The sequence below is a fragment of the Aotus nancymaae genome, unplaced genomic scaffold, assembly GCF_030222135.1.
Source record: "Aotus nancymaae isolate 86718 unplaced genomic scaffold, 86718_ANA_hifiasm-v0.15.2.pri h1tg000036l, whole genome shotgun sequence".
Classification (NCBI taxonomy): domain Eukaryota; kingdom Metazoa; phylum Chordata; class Mammalia; order Primates; family Aotidae; genus Aotus; species Aotus nancymaae.
Genome location: NW_026988450.1, coordinates 42,707,804 through 42,728,292, shown reverse-complemented (window position 1 = coordinate 42,728,292; position 20,489 = coordinate 42,707,804). Strand labels below are relative to the sequence as shown.

Genomic DNA, 20,489 nt, shown 5'->3' with positions numbered 1-20,489 from the left:
CTACATGGCCTGATTCTACCTTTTTTCTGCAGCTCCACACCCTCAGATGGTCCCAGTGAGCTGGAATCCTGGTCAAGGGGTTTGGGACTCGGCTAGGTGAGATTTGGCTCTTAGATGTACTTTTTGTGAAGTAAAACTATGATTTTTCTCTAGTCACTCCAGTTTAACTGTCATTTAGTCAAAAACTAAGTAGTTTTCTCATTTGTCTTCATGTGGCTTCTTGTGAAACAGAAAATTTAAAAAAAAATTTAAATTTTTTCTATTATCCAAACACAACATTGCTGTTTACCCCCTTCCCCAGTCTTTGGATTTCATTGTCTTTTGTATGTTTCACATATACCAATGGCAAATAGTTCATAGCAGATATTGCCTAGGTATAGAATTAGGTTCTTGTGAATGTGAAGTATTAGGTTCTTATCAATGGGCAAAAGTGGAACTGAGAAACTATATCATGTTTATAAACTGATTTCTTCTTAGTTTTTACTCCTATGATGTTTCTGTCGAGACCAGTTGACAGAGTAGGAATGTCAGTATGGAAAAAGCACGGATTATTTTGAAATGCAGATAATTCACCAATTACATGTATTTTAGAACGGAGTCAGTGATATACCCTTGGAGATGATCTCCCACTCGTTCCCATCTCCTCCCCTTCCCCTTTCCCCACATCTGTAGTCAGTCCCTCTTGGCTAAACCCAGAAGAAAAACTTGACAGAAGCAAAGGGCATCCAGAGAATTATGATTCCCAAATTCCAGTTCCAGCTCTGCCGTGTTCTGAGTGGTCATCATCCCTCTGGATCTCAGGTTTCTTAATGTATAAGATAAGTAGGAGATTGGGGCCACAACACCTGAGACTAAAGGAACTCTAAGTTTTCATTACTCTATGGATTCCATCTTTGCTAGCTTGGGGACTGACAGGTCTCAGCAGCTGGTTATGTAGCTAATTCCCAAAGCAGATAAATGCCTGCAGGATAACTGCGAATTGACTCTAATCACAGCAGAATCCAGCTGCTTTAATAGATGCTGGTGCCTTTGGCTGCTTCCCGGAGCCACCAGCCAACCCAGAGATGAAGCTGGCTGAAAAAGCACACAGATACGTGAAAGGCCAGCATCCTCTCTAGACACAGAGTCTGGGAAATACCCATGTCCCCAGAAAGAGGTCATTGAAATCCTTCAGTTGGTGGTGCAGTGCAGAGAGTCAGGCAAACCAGGCTTAGAGTCCTGACCCTGCCACTTATACCAGCAGTGTGACCTTGGGCAAGTTCTCTGGCCCTGTGTCATCTTCCTCCTCCATATAATGAGGGTAGCAATAGAGACACCTTGCGGAAGTGCAGTAAGGATTAAGGTCCCAGGAGGCCTAACAGTACCTACTAAGCAGAGGTCCTCAAAGGTACTTAGTAAATGGTAGTAGTAGTTATTATCCTTTTCCCTTTGTTTACAGGAGTCTCTCATAGAGGACCTGGGCTCGGCGCTCCTCCCCATGGCCAGGTTGTATTGGCTCATGCCCAGGGTGCAGCCTTGCCAGGGAGCCTGGTACAGAGATGCTGCTGATTGGGATGCTGATTAAATTCCCTGATTGAGGAGCCTCAGCATTCTGGCCCAGAGCAGGAAGGCCAGCAATATTTAGCACAATCTGCTTGGATCCTCAATTAAGTTGTTTTCCCAAACTGCCCTTTTCAAGGTCTTGTCCACTTTCCTCACCTCTCTCTGGCCCCTTCTCTCTGGATGTCTGCCAGAGAAGGGAAGCAAAGCCTGTGGGGCTCCGTCTGCTTCCTCCTATCCAGAGAGAAGGTGACAGGAGGTAGGAAGAGGCTGTCTTCCTTGCAGAAGATGCGGTTGTCCATTCAAGGTGGCTGCAGTCTCATCCTGGAGGCTAAAGTCTCTGCACATTCCAGGCTGATCCCTGTTTTCTTGGCAAACCTGAGCTCGCAACTCAAACCTGCCTCTCCCTCCATCCTTTATCCCGACAGCTCGCAAGTGCTTTGCTGGGAAAGGCGATTAAAGTGGCACTTAGTGTATTTTTCCATTTTCCTGTGTTCACCTGGTAAAAATAAAGTAAAATTATAAACCATCATTCTCAGCAAACTGACACAAGAACAGAAAATCAAACACCACATGTTCTCACTCATAGGTGGGTGTTGAACAATGAGAACACATGGACACAGGGAGGGGAGCACTATACACTGGGGTCTGTTGGGGGGGAGAGGGGGGATAGAGGGGGGTGGGGAGTTGGGGAGGGATAGCATGGGGAGAAATGCCAGATATAGGTGAAGGGAGGAAGGCAGCAAATCACACTGCCACATATGTACCTATGCAACAACCTTGCATGTTTTTCACATGTACCCCAAAACCTAAAATGCAATAAAAAAAAAAGAAAAAGAAAAAGAAAATACAGAAATAGAGGGATAAAGTAAACAATACCATGAAACTGAAACTATCCAACTCTAAAATATATGAAGTTCTACAATAAAAAAAAAATAAAAAATAAAAAATAAAAAATAAAAGTAAAATTAAAAAGGAGGCCCAGGATTGAACTGTCATTATTTTTTAAATGGAGAGAGAAGGGGTCACGTGACTGCGAGTAACTGATTTAGCCAAGTGGCTGCAACTCCGAGTTTGCTGCAGAGCCGCCCCCTCCCGGCGGGGGCGCTGACGTCACGGAAAAGCCCCGCGGCGGGTCGGCGGGGCTGGTTATAAACCGCGAGGCCGCGGCGGCTGCAGGCGGCGGGCACGGACGGCGGGCACCGCGCAGCACTCTCCGCTCGGTGGCCCCGGGATCCCAACGCGTACCCACGCGATACGCGGACGCCCCGACGCCGATCTGGCCGAGCCAAGTAAGCGGGGCAGCCCGGGACGGAGAAGGGAGAGAGTGGGCGTTTCCCAGCCCGCAGAAGTTTGGAAGTTGAGAAAAGAGCCCCTGGAACGTGCGTTCTGCGCTGGGATTTTCTGGTAAGGGTCAGAGCTTCAAGTGCAAAGGATTTCGCTTCTTATCAGCAGGTTCTTTCGTTCAGTTCAGTAGGAGGGTCCCTTTCTCCTACAGATCGAGTGGTCAGAGAGGATGCTTTATGTGTCTGTTGTTTGAATGTAAGTCTGCCAACTGACGTGCTGCTTTTGAGACTCAAAAACCGTGGTCGTCCTGGTTCATGGCGAGGTGTTGGGGTGCGGAGTGTGGGGGTGACGGTGGGAGAGGAATGTTTGTGCATGTTGCTGATTGCTGATGCAAACTTATACTTTGTCCCCAGTAGCGGGGAAAAACAGACCTCCCAGCTAGGGTAGGCAGTCTGCAAAGGGAAAGTTGTAGTGAAGTTGCTGAATATCATTTAGGGGAGTCTTCAGTCCTGATTCGCTTCAAGAAGTGGGGCTGAGAATGGTGGCTCAGGCCTGTGATCTCAGCACTTTGGGAATCTGAGGCAGGAGGATCACTTGACCCCAGGAGTTCGAGACCAGCCTGGGCAACATAGTGAGCTCACTGTCTCTACAAAAAAAAAAAAAAAAAAAAATTAAGATTTAAAAAATTAGTGGGCGTAGTGATTCGGATCTGTAGTCCCAGCTACTTGGGAGACTGAAGTGGGAGGATCACTTGAGCCAGGGAGTTGGAGGCTGCAGTGAGCTATGATCGTGCCACTACACTCCAGTCTGGGTGATAGAGCAAAACCCTGTCTCAAAAAAGGAATTTGAGTTGAATTAAAGAACTCTTGAAAGTGGACGTGGTTTGTTAAGAATGAGGCACTTTCTCTGCAAATTTGATAGGTGTGAACATGAGCAGGTCATTTCTCTGCCGGGGTGTCTAGGTTTGGAGCTGGGATGTTTTAAAAGTGGTATCTGTGGGTAAGAGGGCACAGCTAAGGCATAAACTTTAAACAGAAAATGTGCCCCCTACCCCCAATAATGGCAGGTGGATGCTCTCCAGACAGCTGGAGAGCATCAAGGCAACTTTACTAAACATGGAAGTTCCAATAAGTGCCTGTCAAGTCCAGCCAGGGGGCGGGGGGGGGGGGGGCGGGGTGATGTCATTGCCACGTGTTTCCCACTGAGGCATAAAACCTTCTGGATGCTGGTGCAATTAAGAGCCAAGTTTAGACAAGAGCAGCTAACCTGGCCAGCTGGTCCCCAGCAGCATTAACTTGTTGCTTTTCAAGCCATCTCTGGAGGCTGCTGTTTCTTTCCAACTGCCTTGGTGCCAACTCTGAGTGCAGATCTTTGATCCAAGGCTGCTTTGAGGAAGAAGGAAGCCCATGGCAGTGGGCGATGTGAACAGTATTTTTTTTCTCTGTGCAAATGACAGTCTGCCTGAGGAGCTGGTTACTGATAGTGTGGGCAGTGTGTGTTTATGTGTGCGTGTCCAGTTGAAAGCCGTCTTGTTGGGGTTTGGGGACCATTTAATTGGTGTTCTTTATGTTAGGGATACTTGCTTCTCATCTCATCTAATAAAATATTATTGATGACTGACCATGTATTTGAGCCCCTGAGCTCTCACTCATGCTTACTAATGCTGCCATCTTGGCTACTTTGCTTCCCAGGACCCAACGATGACTCTGAATAATGTCACCATGCGCCAGGGCACTGTGGGCATGCAGCCACAGCAGCAGCGCTGGAGCATCCCGGCCGATGGCAGACATCTCATGGTCCAGAAAGAGCCCCACCAGTACAGCCACCGCAGCCATCATTCTGCTACCCCTGAGGACCAGTGCCGCCGAAGCTGGTCCTCCGACTCCACAGACTCAGTCATCTCCTCTGAGTCAGGGAACACCTATTACCGGGTGGTGCTCATAGGGGAGCAGGGGGTGGGCAAGTCCACTCTGGCCAACATCTTTGCAGGCGTACATGACAGCATGGACAGCGACTGCGAGGTGCTGGGAGGTAGGTGGCCCAGCCCCAGTGGGCTTCTTTCCATCAGCGGTGGTCCCTGGAAAAAGGAAAGATGGAAAAAGTGAGGGTGGGTAGCTTATTTACCTGCAGAGTTGGGAGCTGAGGTTATGCATTTTGGACAATTGATGGAGGCACCAAGTCCCCAGAAAAGTCCAGGCACAGGCTCTTGGGGCAAGCAAATGAAAATGCTTGTAGACAGGACTAAAATCTACTGAACCTGGTCCAGAAAGGGAATTTTTCAGATTTCAATTCTAAATGGGTCGGGCAGGCTGATGAGAGAGGGCAGAGCCAGAGGGTCAGCGCCCTACCTCTGACTTCTGCTGGCTCTGGCTTGAACGTTCTTCCTGAAACTTGGTATAGACACAGCCTTTTTCCATGGTTATACCTAAAACAAGCCAATTGGAAAAGCTGTTGGGATGGATCAATCAGTTTGCTTCCACCAATATTATAAACTTTTGTGGGTGTAAAATAGTTCAAAATCTGTATTTGAAATAGTATAATTTTTTTTTAAATGTGAAGTATAACAATGATACTTTGTGTATAGAGTCCGACAGCTTTCCAAGACAGTTTTCCCTGTACAGTCTCATTCATCTATTTATTGATTGGACCTGGCCTATTTCCAAAACTGTTTTGAGGTGACATTATCTCAAAATGCATGTATTCTTCAGCTAGGGGTAAAGCACAGCCCTGTGTTTTGGGAAGTAATATGAGGATCCTGATAGCCAATGCTGTCTGTGAGGTGTCTTTCAGCCACGACTTAAGTCTGAGCGTATGTGATCAGGGTAGCTACATGTCCCTATTTGCAACTACAGAAATGAAGAAAGAACTGCCCGGTATTTGCCCAAGTCACATGATCTGTCTGTGTTCTGTCGAGACTCACAACTGAATCACAGAATAGGGAGATGTCTTAGTGATGACTCAGTTCTCCCCTGCATTGATGCATATGAATGCTATTCCTCACTACCCACAGCCCATTTCATCTGGAGGTTTTATTCTTCTTCACTGTCTCAGTGTCAAGGGGTTCACTGCTTCATGAGGCAGCTCAGAAACTGGACTATAAATGATGAGTCATTGATGTAACATCGATTTCTCTCCTTGCTTCTGGAATCTCAGGAGAGTCAAGGGAGAAATAGGGCCAGTGTTGTACAATTGATTCTCTCTTTCTTTGTAAAGGCTGGCAGGTGACTTGCTAGGAGAGAGAAAAGGGAGGGAGGGGCTGACGTTTAGAGTGAATGTTTACAATGGGAGAGGCACCTTGTTAGGTGCCTTATATTTGCCACTGTTTATTTTGGTCTTCACAGAGTTCTTGTACTCACGAGTAAGCTGAGTCTCAGGGAGACCAAGTAGCTTATCCAGAATCATCCAATAAGGAAGGTGGATTTAGAATTTGGGATTTTATAATCCTAGTTCAGTTCATTTTACCATTTCTGGGGAAACTGCCGTGTGCCAGGCACTGTGTTAAGTACTTCCCGCATATGTTTCTGATAATAACTTGAATCAATTTGGCATTAATGTCCCTATTTTACAAGTGAAGAAATGGAGGCTTACAAAGTCAAGTGACTTTCCCAAGGTGAAAAAGCTAGTACATGGTGTGACCAGGATTCAAATCTAGTTGTGATTGAACCCGAATCCTATGTCTTTTCACAGCCCCCTGCAGCCCCAGGATTTAGCTTCTAAATACTAAGTATGACAGTGCACTGGGCATCAGCCACATGTCCGGCTCTGTCCTAAGCTCTGGGGTACCGTGGCTCCTAGTAATGAGCTAAGTGCCAGTGGCTATGCTGCAGAGCAGGGTCATATTAACTAATATTTTAAGCAGTAACAATACAGTGCTTGGGGTGCTAACATAAGGAAGAGATCAACTGGGAGTTGGTTTTTGTTTTTAAGGGGGAAGAATTGGAAAAAGTTAGTGGATATTAGACTTTCAAAAGTATTTTTCCATTAGAATGGAGGGGTATGTATTCAGAGGGTGATATTCTCATAGGGACAAAATGTTAAGGAGACTGACTCATACCTGGAATTCGGGAAGGTAGGCTTCCCCAATATTTGGGGAACTTCTTTGTTGAGAGAGAGAGAGAGAGAGAGAGAGAGAGAGAGATGCCCGATATGGCAGCACATTGGGCATCAGGCATATGGCTGATAATGGGGCTGCAGGGGACCATGAAAAGACACAGGATTTGGGTTCAATCACAAGATAGAGAATCCTTCCCCTAGCTTCTTACACAGAGAATCTGTAGGACCTGCTAGAATCAGTAGTTGGCTTTGTTTCCCAAGAGGAAGGTTTTCTAAGGCACACCCCTACATTTTTTTTTAATTCAGCATTTATCATAAGAAAAAAATCAACAAAATATTCTCATAATTTTTCTCCCAATAAAGATGGATATTGTTACAGTTATATTGCAGTAATCTTATGACTCTCTGTATACACTGAATCCCATTCATTCATTCATTCATTCATTTGTTCATTCCTAAGAAGTTACTGAATGTATAGCACAGAGCTTGGTGAGGCACTCTGGGGACATGCAAAGAGTCATGGGGCCTCTTCTATGGAGATGCTCACGGTATGCAATGGAGCATAATGTATACACCAAGTAGAAATTGAGATAGTATGTGATAAGTGTCTTAAAAGTGGTGTAAGGAGAGTTCTGTGGGAATTTAGAGGGGAATAGATTACTTCTGACTGTAGATTTAAAGCTTTATGGTTGGCTGGGCATGGTGGCTCACGCCTGTAATCTCAGCACTTTGGGAGGCAGAGGCAGGTGGATCACCTGAGGTCAGGGGTTCAAGAGCAGCCTGGTCAACATGGTGAAAGCCCCATCTCTACTAAAAATACAAAAAATTAGCCGGGCGTGGTGGCAGGCACCTTTAATCCCAGCTACTCAGGAGGCTGAAGCAGGAGAATCATTTGAACCTGGGAGGCGGAGGTTGCAATGACTGAGATTGCACCATTGCACTCCAGCCTGGGCAACAAAAGTGAAACTCTATCTCAAAATAATAATAATAATAATAAAAGCTTCATGGAAGAGGTGGTCTCTAAGCTGGACCCTCAGGACAACTAGGATTTGGAAACTTTGAGCTAGGTGGGACGGCACACCACACATACATAGCAAAGTACAGGAAGCCGCATTGGGCTTGAGGTTTGATGAATGGGTTTAGACAGAGCTCTGAAACTGACTTAGCTGGGTATTCTTGGACAAGCCACTTAGCCTCCTCAAGCTGCCTCATTAGTGTAATTGGGGTAATGCCTCCTTCATAGGGTGTTACGAGGATTAAAGTAGATAACGTGTTGAGCATGGAGCATGGTGCCTGGCACCATGCTCATTCTGAATCTACCATTTCCTTTTGATGTGCTTATCTTTTAAAAGTGGTGGTTTCATTGCTTGTAGTCTCTGTCCACTTTGGTCACTCTTGGCTGGGACCCTTGGAGCTGTGCAGAGGAGACCTGGGCCAGCAGACGTGAGGACAGTATTCGTAGAGCAGGCATTTCTTCTGAGGTTCTTTGGGATCCCTGAGCTATGAAAGCTGGAAGCAGTTGGAAGTTTTCGGGAAGAGGGATACTGGAGCCTCAGAACTTTTGAGGTGCTGCTGGAGCCAGTTCCGGCAGTGAGAGAACACTTGTGCGGGTTGCACACACAGCACTTGAGCCAGAAGGGACCTTGACTCCAAGAACAAGGAGTGTTAGCGAAAATATCATTAACATGGTCAGGAAGACCTTATTCAGGACCATTGCAGAAGGCATCCCAGTGGTGGCGAGAGATAACAAGAAGAGCAGGTGGGCACTTGACCAAGGAGTAGGTGGGAGGGGGTTAGAGGATGGAAACTTACTAAGAGGAGATGTCAAGGTTAGGGGGATTCTTGCTGAAATCAGGCCAAGGATTTAGACATCAGAGGTGGAGGATGAGGAATTTGATCAGATATTGGAGGTGGGAGAGTCACACTAAACTGACTTACCAGGATTCTTGCTAAAGTTGGTTTCTGCAAGTATGGAAGCAGAAGGCCAGGGTGGAGGCTGGGTAGAGAAGAGGATTCAGAGGAGCCTGACTAAAGTTTGATCAAGGAGAGAATCTGTCAGAGGGATCAAATGAAGAAAGACAAACTGCTGTAGAGAAAGTGGCTGTTGACCACCATCACTTCCTATAGAACCCTGGCCGTCCCCATCAGCATATATTCTCTTACTACACAGAGAGTGCACAGACACCCCAGCTTTCTTCCACAGCAGTGGAGAAATGGGGGTGACTCTAGACCCAGGCTACTGAAAAGCCTTACAGAGGCTAATCAGCATCCAAACCTTTCTCCACACCTTAACCGGGAGCACACTTGAAAGAGCTCTCCTAGAGCCTAGTATTCCTTTCGTTCCCTTCTTCTTACCTGGTTAGCACTTGAAAAGGATAAAAGATGAGCTGAGCAACTTAGAGGAAGAGAAACCTAGAGCTCTGTTACTCCCAGGCTTGCACCTGGTTAGGGGAGGGATGCCATGTGTGCTGGAAGGGTCCTGGTGCACACAGCCAGAGGCCGTATCTAAACCCCTGTACTGGGGTGGGGGGTAAAGGGGGAGCACACGTGCTGAGCAGGGAGGAGATGGATTGCTTTAACCTCCCAGGCGCTCCAACACAGTGATTTTCAGGCAGAGGTAAGGTCAGACAGAATGACCCTGTCAGGAGGCTTCTAGAACGGCAAAGCATCTTGTTTCTACTTTTATGGCTGTGATCCTTAGTCCACTTTTTCTCTAGACTTGTTCTGATGTTTCTTAAGCCAGGAGAAAGTTGGGTTTTCTTTTTCCATCAGTGACTGGAATACAGTATGTTTCTATTTGAATGACTGGGCACTCAAGCGAGTTCCCTGTACCTGAGTGGTAGGCTGAGGGCAGAGAAAGTTCCTTCATCATTGAAGGAGTTGTCTGAGTGCAGGGAGGGATTTTAGAGAAAAGCTAAGAACCCTGTGGTGGAAAGGCAGTCAGCCCGTCCCCACTCTGTGCTGCCCAAGCTTTGATGGTCTCCATCGCATTGTCAAATTTGCATGTTGAGGTTGTGAGGCTCTACCCCACCCCCGCCCCGTAATCCCAATAGTCCCACTGTGATCTCATTCCTTCTGCGTATTGTGAGCAGGCACACACCATGGGCGTGACAGTTTTAATCCCCCAGTGGCAAACACTTACTGATGAGAAGAATGACACTGTGGGAGGAGGGGGAAACTCACAGAAAGACAGGGCCATCCCTGGTTAACTCTCTTCTTATTTGTCCAAGTTTTCCTTCTGTAAGGAACCTTTCCTGGTTCCAGTTCTTAGATGATGAAGCACTGATCCAGGAGCAGTGTTTTTCATAAACCCTTTGCTACTATAAAACAAGAAATGCCGTGGTTCCAATGTAGCTCTCTTATGCTAGGATTTATCTGTGGTGAGGAAGTGCTGAGTATGGCAAGAACCAGCTTCCTTCACCTGAAAAAGGGATAATGACTAACCTTGATTGAGTTTCTGCTTTGTGGCCAGGCTTAATATGTGTAATTGTCACATAGCCCTGAGGTGTGAGTACTATTATCAGTCTCATTGCACAGATGAAGAAAACTGAGGTTCAGAGAGCTTAAGTGGCCCAGACCCACAGAGTTCATAAGAGACGACACCTGGATTTGAATTCGGGTTTGCTTGTGCTCGCGGCCACAATGCTATATTTATCATCCGTTCACTGCACACACTTTTATTGCACACCAGCAATGTCAGTGTGCTGAGAGTCACAGTAAACAGCACAGGTGCAAATGTCTGCCCTAAAATTGTGAGGAGGGGCAGGAGGGACAGAAAATAATAAAATACATAAGTTAAATGTGTTGTATGTTAGGTGGCAGTAAGCGCGACGGAGACACAGAGAACAGGGAAAGAATACTGTGGGAGAGAAGTGCTGCGATTTGAAATGGACGGCCAGGAAGCCCCTCCCCCAGAGGGAGGTGAGGGAACAGGCCTTGTGGATATTTGAGGGAGAAGATTCTAGATGAAAAGAACAAGTAGAAAAGTGATAAATCATTATGAAAGTCATACTTTTCAAAAGATGAAATTCAAAACAGGAAACCTCATTGTGAAAATAGAGTGAGGATGGGCTCAGTTGTATTGGGATGGTGGAAATCCCACTTGCAAAAATCCCACTGGACCCTTTCCACGCCTGCCCCGCCATGGATTTTTCCAGGCTGGAATTGCTTTGGCCCATCGTACTGTTACTGTGCTCACCCTTCACCTACACATGATCTGGGCTTGAGTGCAGGGAGGAAAGTTTCCATTACCAAGTAGAGCTGGAGGCTGAACTTCTGTTGTACTTAAGATGGAAAAACAAGCCCATTTATTCCGAGGGAACAGCATTTTTTTTTTAAAGGAAGAAAACTACAGCCAAAACAGGGAGAGTCTTAAGAGTCTTTCCTGCACTTGTCCAAGGAGGAGCAGTGTCTTTGAGCTCAAAGCTCCTGAAATTGCCAGTGAGTGTTAAGTAACTACCCACTGAAAGGTACGATGGACTTATGAAAATGGGGCTTACAGTTTCACTGGGCAGTTAATGTTTTCTCATAGCCTTAATCATTGAATCTGAGACAAAAGTCTTTAAGTTTATCCTCATAAATGATTTTCCCATGTAAAAGGTCCAGGAATGATGAAAACAAATGGCTTTTACTCCATGTGGTTTAGTGATCCATGTTTGAGAGATATGCTCTGCTGGAGGAATATAGTAGAATGTTGTTGGAAGTGACAAAAAATAGTAATTTGCCTTTGAAAATGTCTTTATATTTGCGTAATTAATTGCATATTTAGTGAGTTTATGCTCTAGCATAAGTTTCTACGTGACCCTTTTATGGAAAAGTGTTGCATATTCGCCTGACTCCAATATCTTTGTTCTTTTATTTTCTAGAAGATACATATGAACGAACCCTGATGGTTGATGGGGAAAGTGCAACGATTATACTCCTGGATATGTGGGAAAATAAGGTATGCAGAGCCTGCAGCTCTCTAAGTTCCTTCAGGGGTTTTCTATCCAACAAGCTGTTTGGTGTGAGGGTGACCTTGTCCTATATAGTGGGTGTTGCAGATGAGGTGGGCTCATTTTCTTGATTAAAAGCATGCTTCTGAAGAATGAGACCATTCTGAGGAACAGGTCGTTCACAGATGAGTTCTGAATAACAAGCAAGTTGTTGTGACTTGCCTTTAGTTCTATTAAAAAACACAACAAAAACGTGTATTTGTTTTAGGGAAAATACAAACAGGCATGGACTGTTATTTTAAATAACATAAATCCATCTCATCTGAAGTTGAGATTCTTAATACTAGTTTGCAACATTGGCTTTTTAAAGATTTTAAAATGTTTCAGAACCTATGTGGTAGACTTCTGTTTATTGAAAATCCCTCCTAGTCCCCACAAAAGTATTCTTAATCTCATCACTTGGAAAAGGCAAAAGGGAGTTTTTGGGAAGTCAGAAAAGGCTCATTTATGGTAGATTAAGTAGAAATTGGAAATGCTGTTTGGCAGAGTAGTTGTGTAATTTATCAACTCAAGCTGTAGAAGATATTGAAAAGTAAAAACTTTTTGGCATAAATACTGGACAGGCTAGCAGTCTTTGCAGCCACCAAACATCTTGTAGGCATGGAAGACCAATCCTTTTGGAGAGCTGGAAGCAATTTCTCCTTTCTTCTATCAGCAAGGGTACTTTAGGATACACGTATTGTTTCTTTGGTAACTGACGCTTCATTCCCCAGGTCAAACTGAACTCACAGAAGATCTTACTGTTTCATTAGGGGGAGAATGAATGGCTCCACGACCACTGCATGCAGGTCGGGGACGCATACCTGATTGTCTACTCAATCACAGACCGAGCGAGCTTCGAGAAGGCATCTGAGCTGCGAATCCAGCTCCGCAGGGCCCGGCAGACAGAGGACATTCCCATCATTTTGGTTGGCAACAAAAGTGACTTAGTCCGGTGCCGGGAAGTGTCTGTATCAGGTAAGAGGAGTAGAGCCAGTACCGTAGAAACAATCACTGGGCCATGTGCATTTTCCTTCAGTCAGGGGCTCTTCCTTCCTTCTAGGAGGCTGGATCCAGGGACTCATTAAGATGCTATATGAAATTTTAGGTGTATTTCTAAGACTCTGCAGCTGCGGTGGGTCTCCTCCACACTGGCTGCTCTCCCTTGTCCATGTGGTCTACCTGCAGGATGCTAATCTTCCTGCTTCCAAGGGCTTTCCTGGAATTCCCAAGTACAGGGAAATGAAAGGAGCATCTTCATGCAAGAAGGATAGGGAACTCTGATTTAGGGGAACTGTGAGAAAGAGTTTCATTGAGGAAAAAGAATTCTACTCTGGCTGACTCTGGTCCCTGTACACCCTAGAAACACTGTCCTACTCCCCATCCCTGGCTTCCGAAATTTCAGTTAAGGCATCAGTCTGATGGTGTCACATATTCTTCTTCATACTTAGTTCAGGGAAAATCTCTGTCTGCTGAGTGGGCACCCAGGTGCTTTTACATCCCTTGAGATTTTACTGGCCTAATTCAGACTTGATCCCTGGTACAATTATAAAAATAAAATACTGCATTGCCAGGCCCTGCTCAGGAGGAAAGACCGTGCACACGCTAATAGAGGCAATGTACACGTTAGTTCGGGAATGTCTTCCTACTAGGAACAACTGTCGACAGTATTTTTCCAAACCAAATCTTGCTGCACGGTCATTAAACACAATGAAATATTTGAAATTGAGACTGTCTCAGAAAGGCTTGTATAATTTACTCTAATTGAATTACACATTTGTAAAATTCTAAATTTTTTCCAAAGATATCTCATCGTTGCTTTTTAAAAAAATTTTTATTTTTTTTCAAGAGAGGAAAGCCAAGTAGTAGGATTCTTATTCTCAATTCAGGAAACTGGGTCAGGAGAAAGAGTTAAGAGTATGGACTTGAGAATGGAGCAGGCCTGGATTCGCTGCCACTTACAGGCTGTGTAAACTTCACCTGCAGGGGAGACTCCCCTCGGTTTCTTCATGTATTTGATGAGGGTAGTAATGTATTTTCCAAGATTGTTGTGGACATTGAAAACAGTGTTTACAAAGAACTTAGCCTTGTTTTTGGCACATTATAAGTCTGCAGTAAATTAAGGCTGTGGCTTTTACTGTTATAACTAATATCACTGTATTTGATGAAATGGGACCTTCAGACAGTGAATTTGTGGTGGACCAGGTCTAAAGCCCATTGCGCTTGCTTACAGGGATCCTCAAGTGAGACATTTTCTCTATTCATGCCCTGGGAGGGCCCATGCCACAGTGGTGTCCTCTATCCACTGCATATATGACTGACTTAGTGTTACCTCGAAGAACCATCCAGCTTGACTGTGTGCTGTGCAGGACTGTGCTCTGCAGCCCCTCTGACCTCTTTCCCTTCCTTTGCCTCCCAGAAGGAAGAGCTTGCGCTGTGGTGTTCGACTGCAAGTTCATCGAGACCTCCGCGGCCGTCCAGCACAACGTGAAGGAGCTGTTTGAGGGCATCGTGCGGCAGGTGCGCCTTCGGCGGGACAGCAAGGAGAAGAACGAGCGGCGGCTGGCCTACCAGAAAAGGAAGGAGAGCATGCCCAGGAAAGCCAGGCGCTTCTGGGGCAAGATCGTGGCCAAAAACAACAAGAATATGGCCTTCAAGCTCAAGTCCAAATCCTGCCATGACCTCTCTGTGCTCTAGGAACCCAGAGTTACCCAAATGTCCCTTTGATGGACATTGTTGAAGGCCATTGGGACTAATAATCTATATTAGATTGGATACTTAAGTATTGTTAGATGTGGTTTCCCCCATTGTAGCAGGGAGCTAGTGTATTAGCCTCTTGGGCCACATGATGCATGGGAAATGAAAGATCTTTATAAAGAGTCAGTATTTATTTCCAGGAAAAGCCTGACCTTGCTATTTGAACACCCAAGACTCATTAGAGGATGTGTTTGGTGTTCTCATGTGTTTCTTCTCTTTGGGATAGTAGAGAAGTGAAGCTTACAAAGAATGCCTAGAACAAGAACTTTTCATCATTAAAATTTTGCCCAGTGTTCTGATATGTGACTTTGAGGCCAATGGGTCGTAAACAAATATAAGAAAGCTGTCAATGAGTTTATTCAAAGGAGGGAAAACTTTCTACGTATCTAAGATCCATGGAGCTAGAATTGTAGAACTAGGCTCATCAGAATCATGACTATAACTGCTCCATCAAACTGTGAAAAGAAATGATGTGGACCTTGCTGGAAACTAAGGCTTAGCAAACAGTTTTTTTCAATGTCCACCAATACTTATAGAATTGGGAACTGATATATGTACCCTTATAGGCTCAAAAATTATATATCTTACAATTTCTTATTTAGGGGGAAATTATTTAAATCAGATTCTATTTAGTCAAACCATCTTTTATGTTTTGTTATTTTTGAATTCATGGAGCCATCATAAAAATATTTTAAAAATCAGAATTATTGATACCCTGGAGTGTAAAATGTCAATTTTTAATGTATAATCCAAAGTCTGAATTTTTATAAAACATATAGCATAAAAACTTCCAGTACTTTGGTTGACCCTTGTATGCCACAGCTCTGCTCTATTTATTATTATTTTGCAAAAATAATCATTTTAACATTTGATAAAGCATATTTATGAACATATTTCTTAATAAGAAAAATATCCATTTTATTACCATTTTCTATCTTTTTCAAAATATATGTTTTTACCTATATGTCTTGTAATAAAAGAAATAAAATATTTGAAAAAAGGCATTCTTGATTGATTTTCCTCCCAAGCAAGATGATTAGGATTATTTTTCTGCAGCCTTTAGAGCAAGCACATTCCGAAGAGACACATACCTATTGTTTTCTTTCTTTTTCTCACTAGCAATAGCTCAGTCATCATCTGTTTTAAAGAGTATCCCTGACAGCTCTGCTTTGGAATCACGATTCATGATAATGCAAAGTTATTTTTGGCTGATACCATTGGAAAGTATTTGGGGTTATCTCAATGCTGAGTTATAGGAAAAGCCAGATTGACCTTTTACTTTGGTCTGGCATATGCCTGACTGAACAGATGGGCCTCACTTTGCTCCCTGGAGGCTCATGGTCTTAAGCTTGACTAAGGCATTAGAGGAAGTTATAAAGGATTAGGGGGAAATAAAATAAAGGAAACTAGTGATTTCCAGCCTGAGATCTAGCCAGGCAAAGCTTTCACCAAATTCTCCTCTCTGACATTAATACAGCTTGACATTAATCACTTGGCAGCTATCCAGCGACTGCATGCAGCCCTTTTGCTGAATGGAACTTCCCGGTGTTCTCCCTTCTCATGTTCTCTGGCCCTATCTATATGCACCCTATTTCACTCTCATCTCCCTAGCTTTCTGAGTTTGTAGTCAGACACACACTGATGGCGGCAATCGTGGGACCTCAGACATTCCCTAAAGCAACACAGTTGTTGTTGTTTTGAGACAGAGTCTCACTGTGACCCAGGCTGGAGTGCAGTGGTGTGATCTCAGCTCACTGCAACCTTCACCGTCTGGGTTCAAGCAATTCCCCTGCCATAGCCCCCCAAGTAGCTGGGACTACAGGCATGTACCACCACACCAGGCCAATTTTTTTTTTTTTTTTTGTATTTTTAGTAGAGACGGTTTCGCCATATTGGCCAGACTGGTCTCGAACTCTTGACCTCAGGTCATTCGCCTGCCTCTGCCTCCCAAAGTGCTGGGATTACAGGCATAAGCCATCATACTTGGCCTTAAAACAACACAGTTTTAAAGGGTGTCTCTGCTCTGTTTTTGTGGTTCTTTCTCCTTTTCCAAGTTGAGCACAAAGGTTCCCATTTCTATGCACTTTGCATCTTAGAACTGCTCAAGGCAATAGCATGGGTTGATAATACAAGTAAAGTTTCAGGTCACATAGACCTGGGGTGAATTTTGGCTGTGGAATTTAGCATCATGTCTTTTGAAGTAAAGATTAAATATTTTTAGCTATCAGTTTTCTCATCTGCAAAATGGGGTGGCTAATAATACCCACATTGTAAGTCTGTTGTGAGACTCACATCTTTTAACCTGCCATACAGTAAAGAGCTCAAGAGAGGTTCATTTCATGGTTGCACATTTTCCATTCTGTATCATTTTAAACTCAGTTTTACATGTCTGTTTCCCCTAATTTCAATGGAAACACCTTCAAATCAGGGACCACCTCTTCTTTTCCTCCTTACCCTTCTACTCTTCAGTGTAGTGCACTGCATATATCAGGATCTTACTCACTTTCTCCTTGAACTTCACAGATCCTCCCAACACCTTCGTGAGGTCAACAGGTCATCTCCCAGCAGACTAGTTCAGGTTATAAATGTCTTGTCCAGTTTGTTCAGATGCTAAGTGTCTGAGCTAGGACTGAAGTCTACATGTGACTTCTGGTCATTTGTATATTCTTACTTCCAAAACTTTCCTATAAACACAGCCTGTTTCATCCCCATGTATCATCCTACACACACACACACACACACACACACACACAATGCATATACATTCTTTACACTACTTTTCTGTTCTCACAATCTCAAACTTCCTCATCACTTCTTTCAGACCTTTCCAACCAAATGGCCAACAGATCCAAGGCTCCCAGGTTTAAGGCTGTGTTCAGGGTTGTCATGATCACATTCCCTTGTCTTGAACCAGGGCAGGATAATGCAGGCTGCAATCCAACCAGAGAGGATTTTTGGTTAAGAGCTATAGCTCCAGGGTTAGACAAACCTGGGTTTCAATCTGGTTTCATCACTTCAGGGATGTGTGGCCACGAATCAAGTTCTTTACTATCTCACAGCCTCAGTTTTTCCCATCTGTAACATGGGAAGAATGCCCACTGCATAGGGTTGTGGTAAGGATTACGTGAGACCTGCAGAAGTTAAGTCAACATCTCAGGGACAGCACCGACTCCACCTGCTCTAGTGCAGCATCCACACTTTCACACACTCATGTATTCTTCAAATATGATTGGACATCCGGGTGCTAACAGCTACTGGGAATATAATGATGGCTAAGATATTATCCTCATCCTCAGAGACCTCAAGAGGAATAAATTTGTCCTGAAAAGCCAAAGGAACTAGCATTGGCTATAGGAAGAAAATGAAGAAATTGTGAAGGGATTATACCAGGAAGGGACTGGATTTGCCACCATTAGATAAAATTTATATGATGCAAAACATTGTTAAGATGATTTAGATGTGGAAAAGAAAATTAGACCATTAAGGCCAGGTGCAGTGGCTCACACCTATAATCCCAGCACTTTGGAAGGCCAAGGTGGACGGATCACAAGGTTAGGAGTTTGAGACCATCCTGGCCAGCATGGTGAAACCCTGTCTCTACTAAAAATACAAAAATTAGCTGGGTGTGGTGGTGTGTACCTCTAGTCCCAGATACATGGGAGGCTGAGGCAGGAGAACTGCTTGAATCCAGAAGGCGGAGGTTGCAGTGAGCCGAGATTGTGCCATTGCACTCCAGCCTGTGTAGCAGAGCCAGACTCCATCTTAAAAAAAAAGAAAAAAGAGAAAAAGAAAATTAGGCCATGAAAAAAATTCCATTTGGGGAAAGTGAGAGCATTGGAGAAAGGTGAGCTTTTAAGCATCCTACATTTTTGCTTATTAATACATAAACTATTCAATGCAAAGAAAGATACAGATGATTATAAATTCACTTGGGCAAATTTGTGGAGCTCCAGCTTCTGCAAAGTACTGTGGAGAACACATGGTGAGAGGAGGCAGTATTGCCTTTAAGGTGCTTGTAATATAGTTAACAGTGGCAGGAAGCAGATGTAGTAGGGAATGGAGACCACTGCACAGAAACCTAGAAGATGAGGTTGAAGATAATATGGGCTATCGGAGACATGTGCAATAAGGCAGTTGAGCTTGGGTGGGAGAAAAATCCTTTGCTTGGCTGTTGCAATACTGAATGTCTTCTTTTTTCCCTCCCTCCCTCCCTCCTTCCCTCCCTCCTTTCTTTCTTTCCCTCCCTCCCTCTCTCTCTCCCTCTCTCCCTTCCTTCCTTCCTTCCTTTTTCTTCTTTTTTGAGACAGACTCATGCTATATTGCCCAGGTTGGAGTACAGTGGCACGATCTCAGCTCACTGCAACCTCTGCCTCCCAGGTTCAAGCAGTTCTCCTGCCTCAGCCTCCAAGGCAGTTGCTTGACTTGGAGAAATGCAGCTGCCTTGTGGACAATTTGAGATTGTTTTGGAGGATACTTCCTTAAAAGGTATTTGCAATTTTATTCGCATACACATACATACCTATTATGCACATATGTGTGTGTGTGCATTCAGATATATACACACACGCATTACATACACATTTAAACCAGTCTTGACTCTGTATAGTTGGGATGACAACTGGGTGCCACCATGCCCAGCTAATTTTGTACTTTTTGTAGTAGTTGGGTTTCACTGTGTTGGTCAGGCTGGTCTTGAACCCCTGGCCTCAAGTGATCTGCCCGCCTCAGCCTCCCAAAGTGCTGGAATTATAGGCATGAGCCACTGCACCCAGCCCATGGATGTCTTCTTAGAGGAAGTGATGTCGAGCTTCATCTTGAAGACTATGCAAGATTTCCACAGGTAGGATTGGCTGAAAGGAAGAAAAAGGGAAAAATTGGCCTATGTAAAGAAAATACCATGAGCAACAACAGAGAGGCAGGAAAAGGAAAAATCTATATAGAAAAATGAGAGAAGTCCAGTCTAGCCAGGAGCTTTCTGGGGCGTGTTAAGTGAAGGTGTTAAATGTATGATGCTTAATAGTCAGAGAGATCTGTTTTCAAATTCCTACGTGTTGGGTGGAGTGGGTTAAAAAGTCTTCCCCCACAACTTTGTGTCCACTTGAACCTCAAAATGTGACTTTATTGGGAAATAAGGTCTATGCAGATGCACTAGTTAAGGATCTCAGGATGAAATCACCCTGGATTAAGGGTGAACCCTAATTCCAATATGTGGTGCCTTTATAAGAGAAACGAGAGAGATTTTGACACAGTGGGAACACAGAGGGAAGAAGGCCATGCAGAGATTACGGTTACGGTGCCAACGAATGTTTGCAAACACCAGAGCTGAAGAGACAAGGAAGGATTTTCCCCCTTAACACCTTCAGAGGGTGCATGGCCCTGCCATCATATTTTTGGATTTCTGTGCTCCAGAACTGGAAGAGTGTACATTTCTGTTATTTTAAGTCATCAAGTTTATGGTAGTATCAGCAGCCCTAAGAAACTAAATACTTTGGATTACTTAGGGCAAGTTAATCTTAACATGCCTCCATTTCTTCATCTGAAAAACAAGAATAATAACACCCATCTTATAAGAATATTATTGGTAAAGCACTTATCAACTTATTGTTTGCCCAAGAGTTGGAGAGCGAGTGAACTGGAAGGGTAGGTTGGGAAGCAATTGTAGAATACACTGAGTTCCGAATGGAGATATTTGGACTTGGCTCTGAAGATAATGCAGGTGCTTGAATATTTCTAAACAGGGGTGTGACAGATTAGAGTGGTGCTGCTTCAGGACATTGCCCAGAAGAGCTGAGCCCGGCAGGAACCGCTGTGGACATCAGGCCCCACCCACGGGGACCAATGAGGGAGCCACCACAATGCTGGGATGAGAGTAATGGGTAA

At 44.4% G+C, this 20,489-nt stretch overlaps 1 protein-coding gene across 3 annotated transcripts; it reads left to right on the top strand.

Moving 5' to 3' along the window:
• The first annotated feature begins 2,716 nt into the window (after positions 1–2,716).
• On the top strand, positions 2,717–15,613 carry GEM (GTP binding protein overexpressed in skeletal muscle). Of its 3 annotated transcripts, none has more exons than XM_012438611.2 (5): positions 2,717–2,946; positions 4,518–4,857; positions 11,745–11,821; positions 12,626–12,830; positions 14,272–15,613. In XM_012438611.2, exons 2-5 carry the CDS (start codon positions 4,527–4,529, stop codon positions 14,547–14,549), a joined length of 891 nt encoding a protein of 296 aa, XP_012294034.1. In that variant the 5' UTR covers positions 2,717–2,946; positions 4,518–4,526; the 3' UTR covers positions 14,550–15,613. The 3 variants fall into 3 exon arrangements, with proteins under 3 accessions (XP_012294034.1, XP_012294033.1, XP_012294032.1); XM_012438610.2 differs by lacking the exon at positions 2,717–2,946 and adding an exon at positions 4,037–4,310; XM_012438609.2 differs by lacking the exon at positions 2,717–2,946 and adding an exon at positions 4,037–4,331.
• Positions 15,614–20,489: the final 4,876 nt, after the last annotated feature.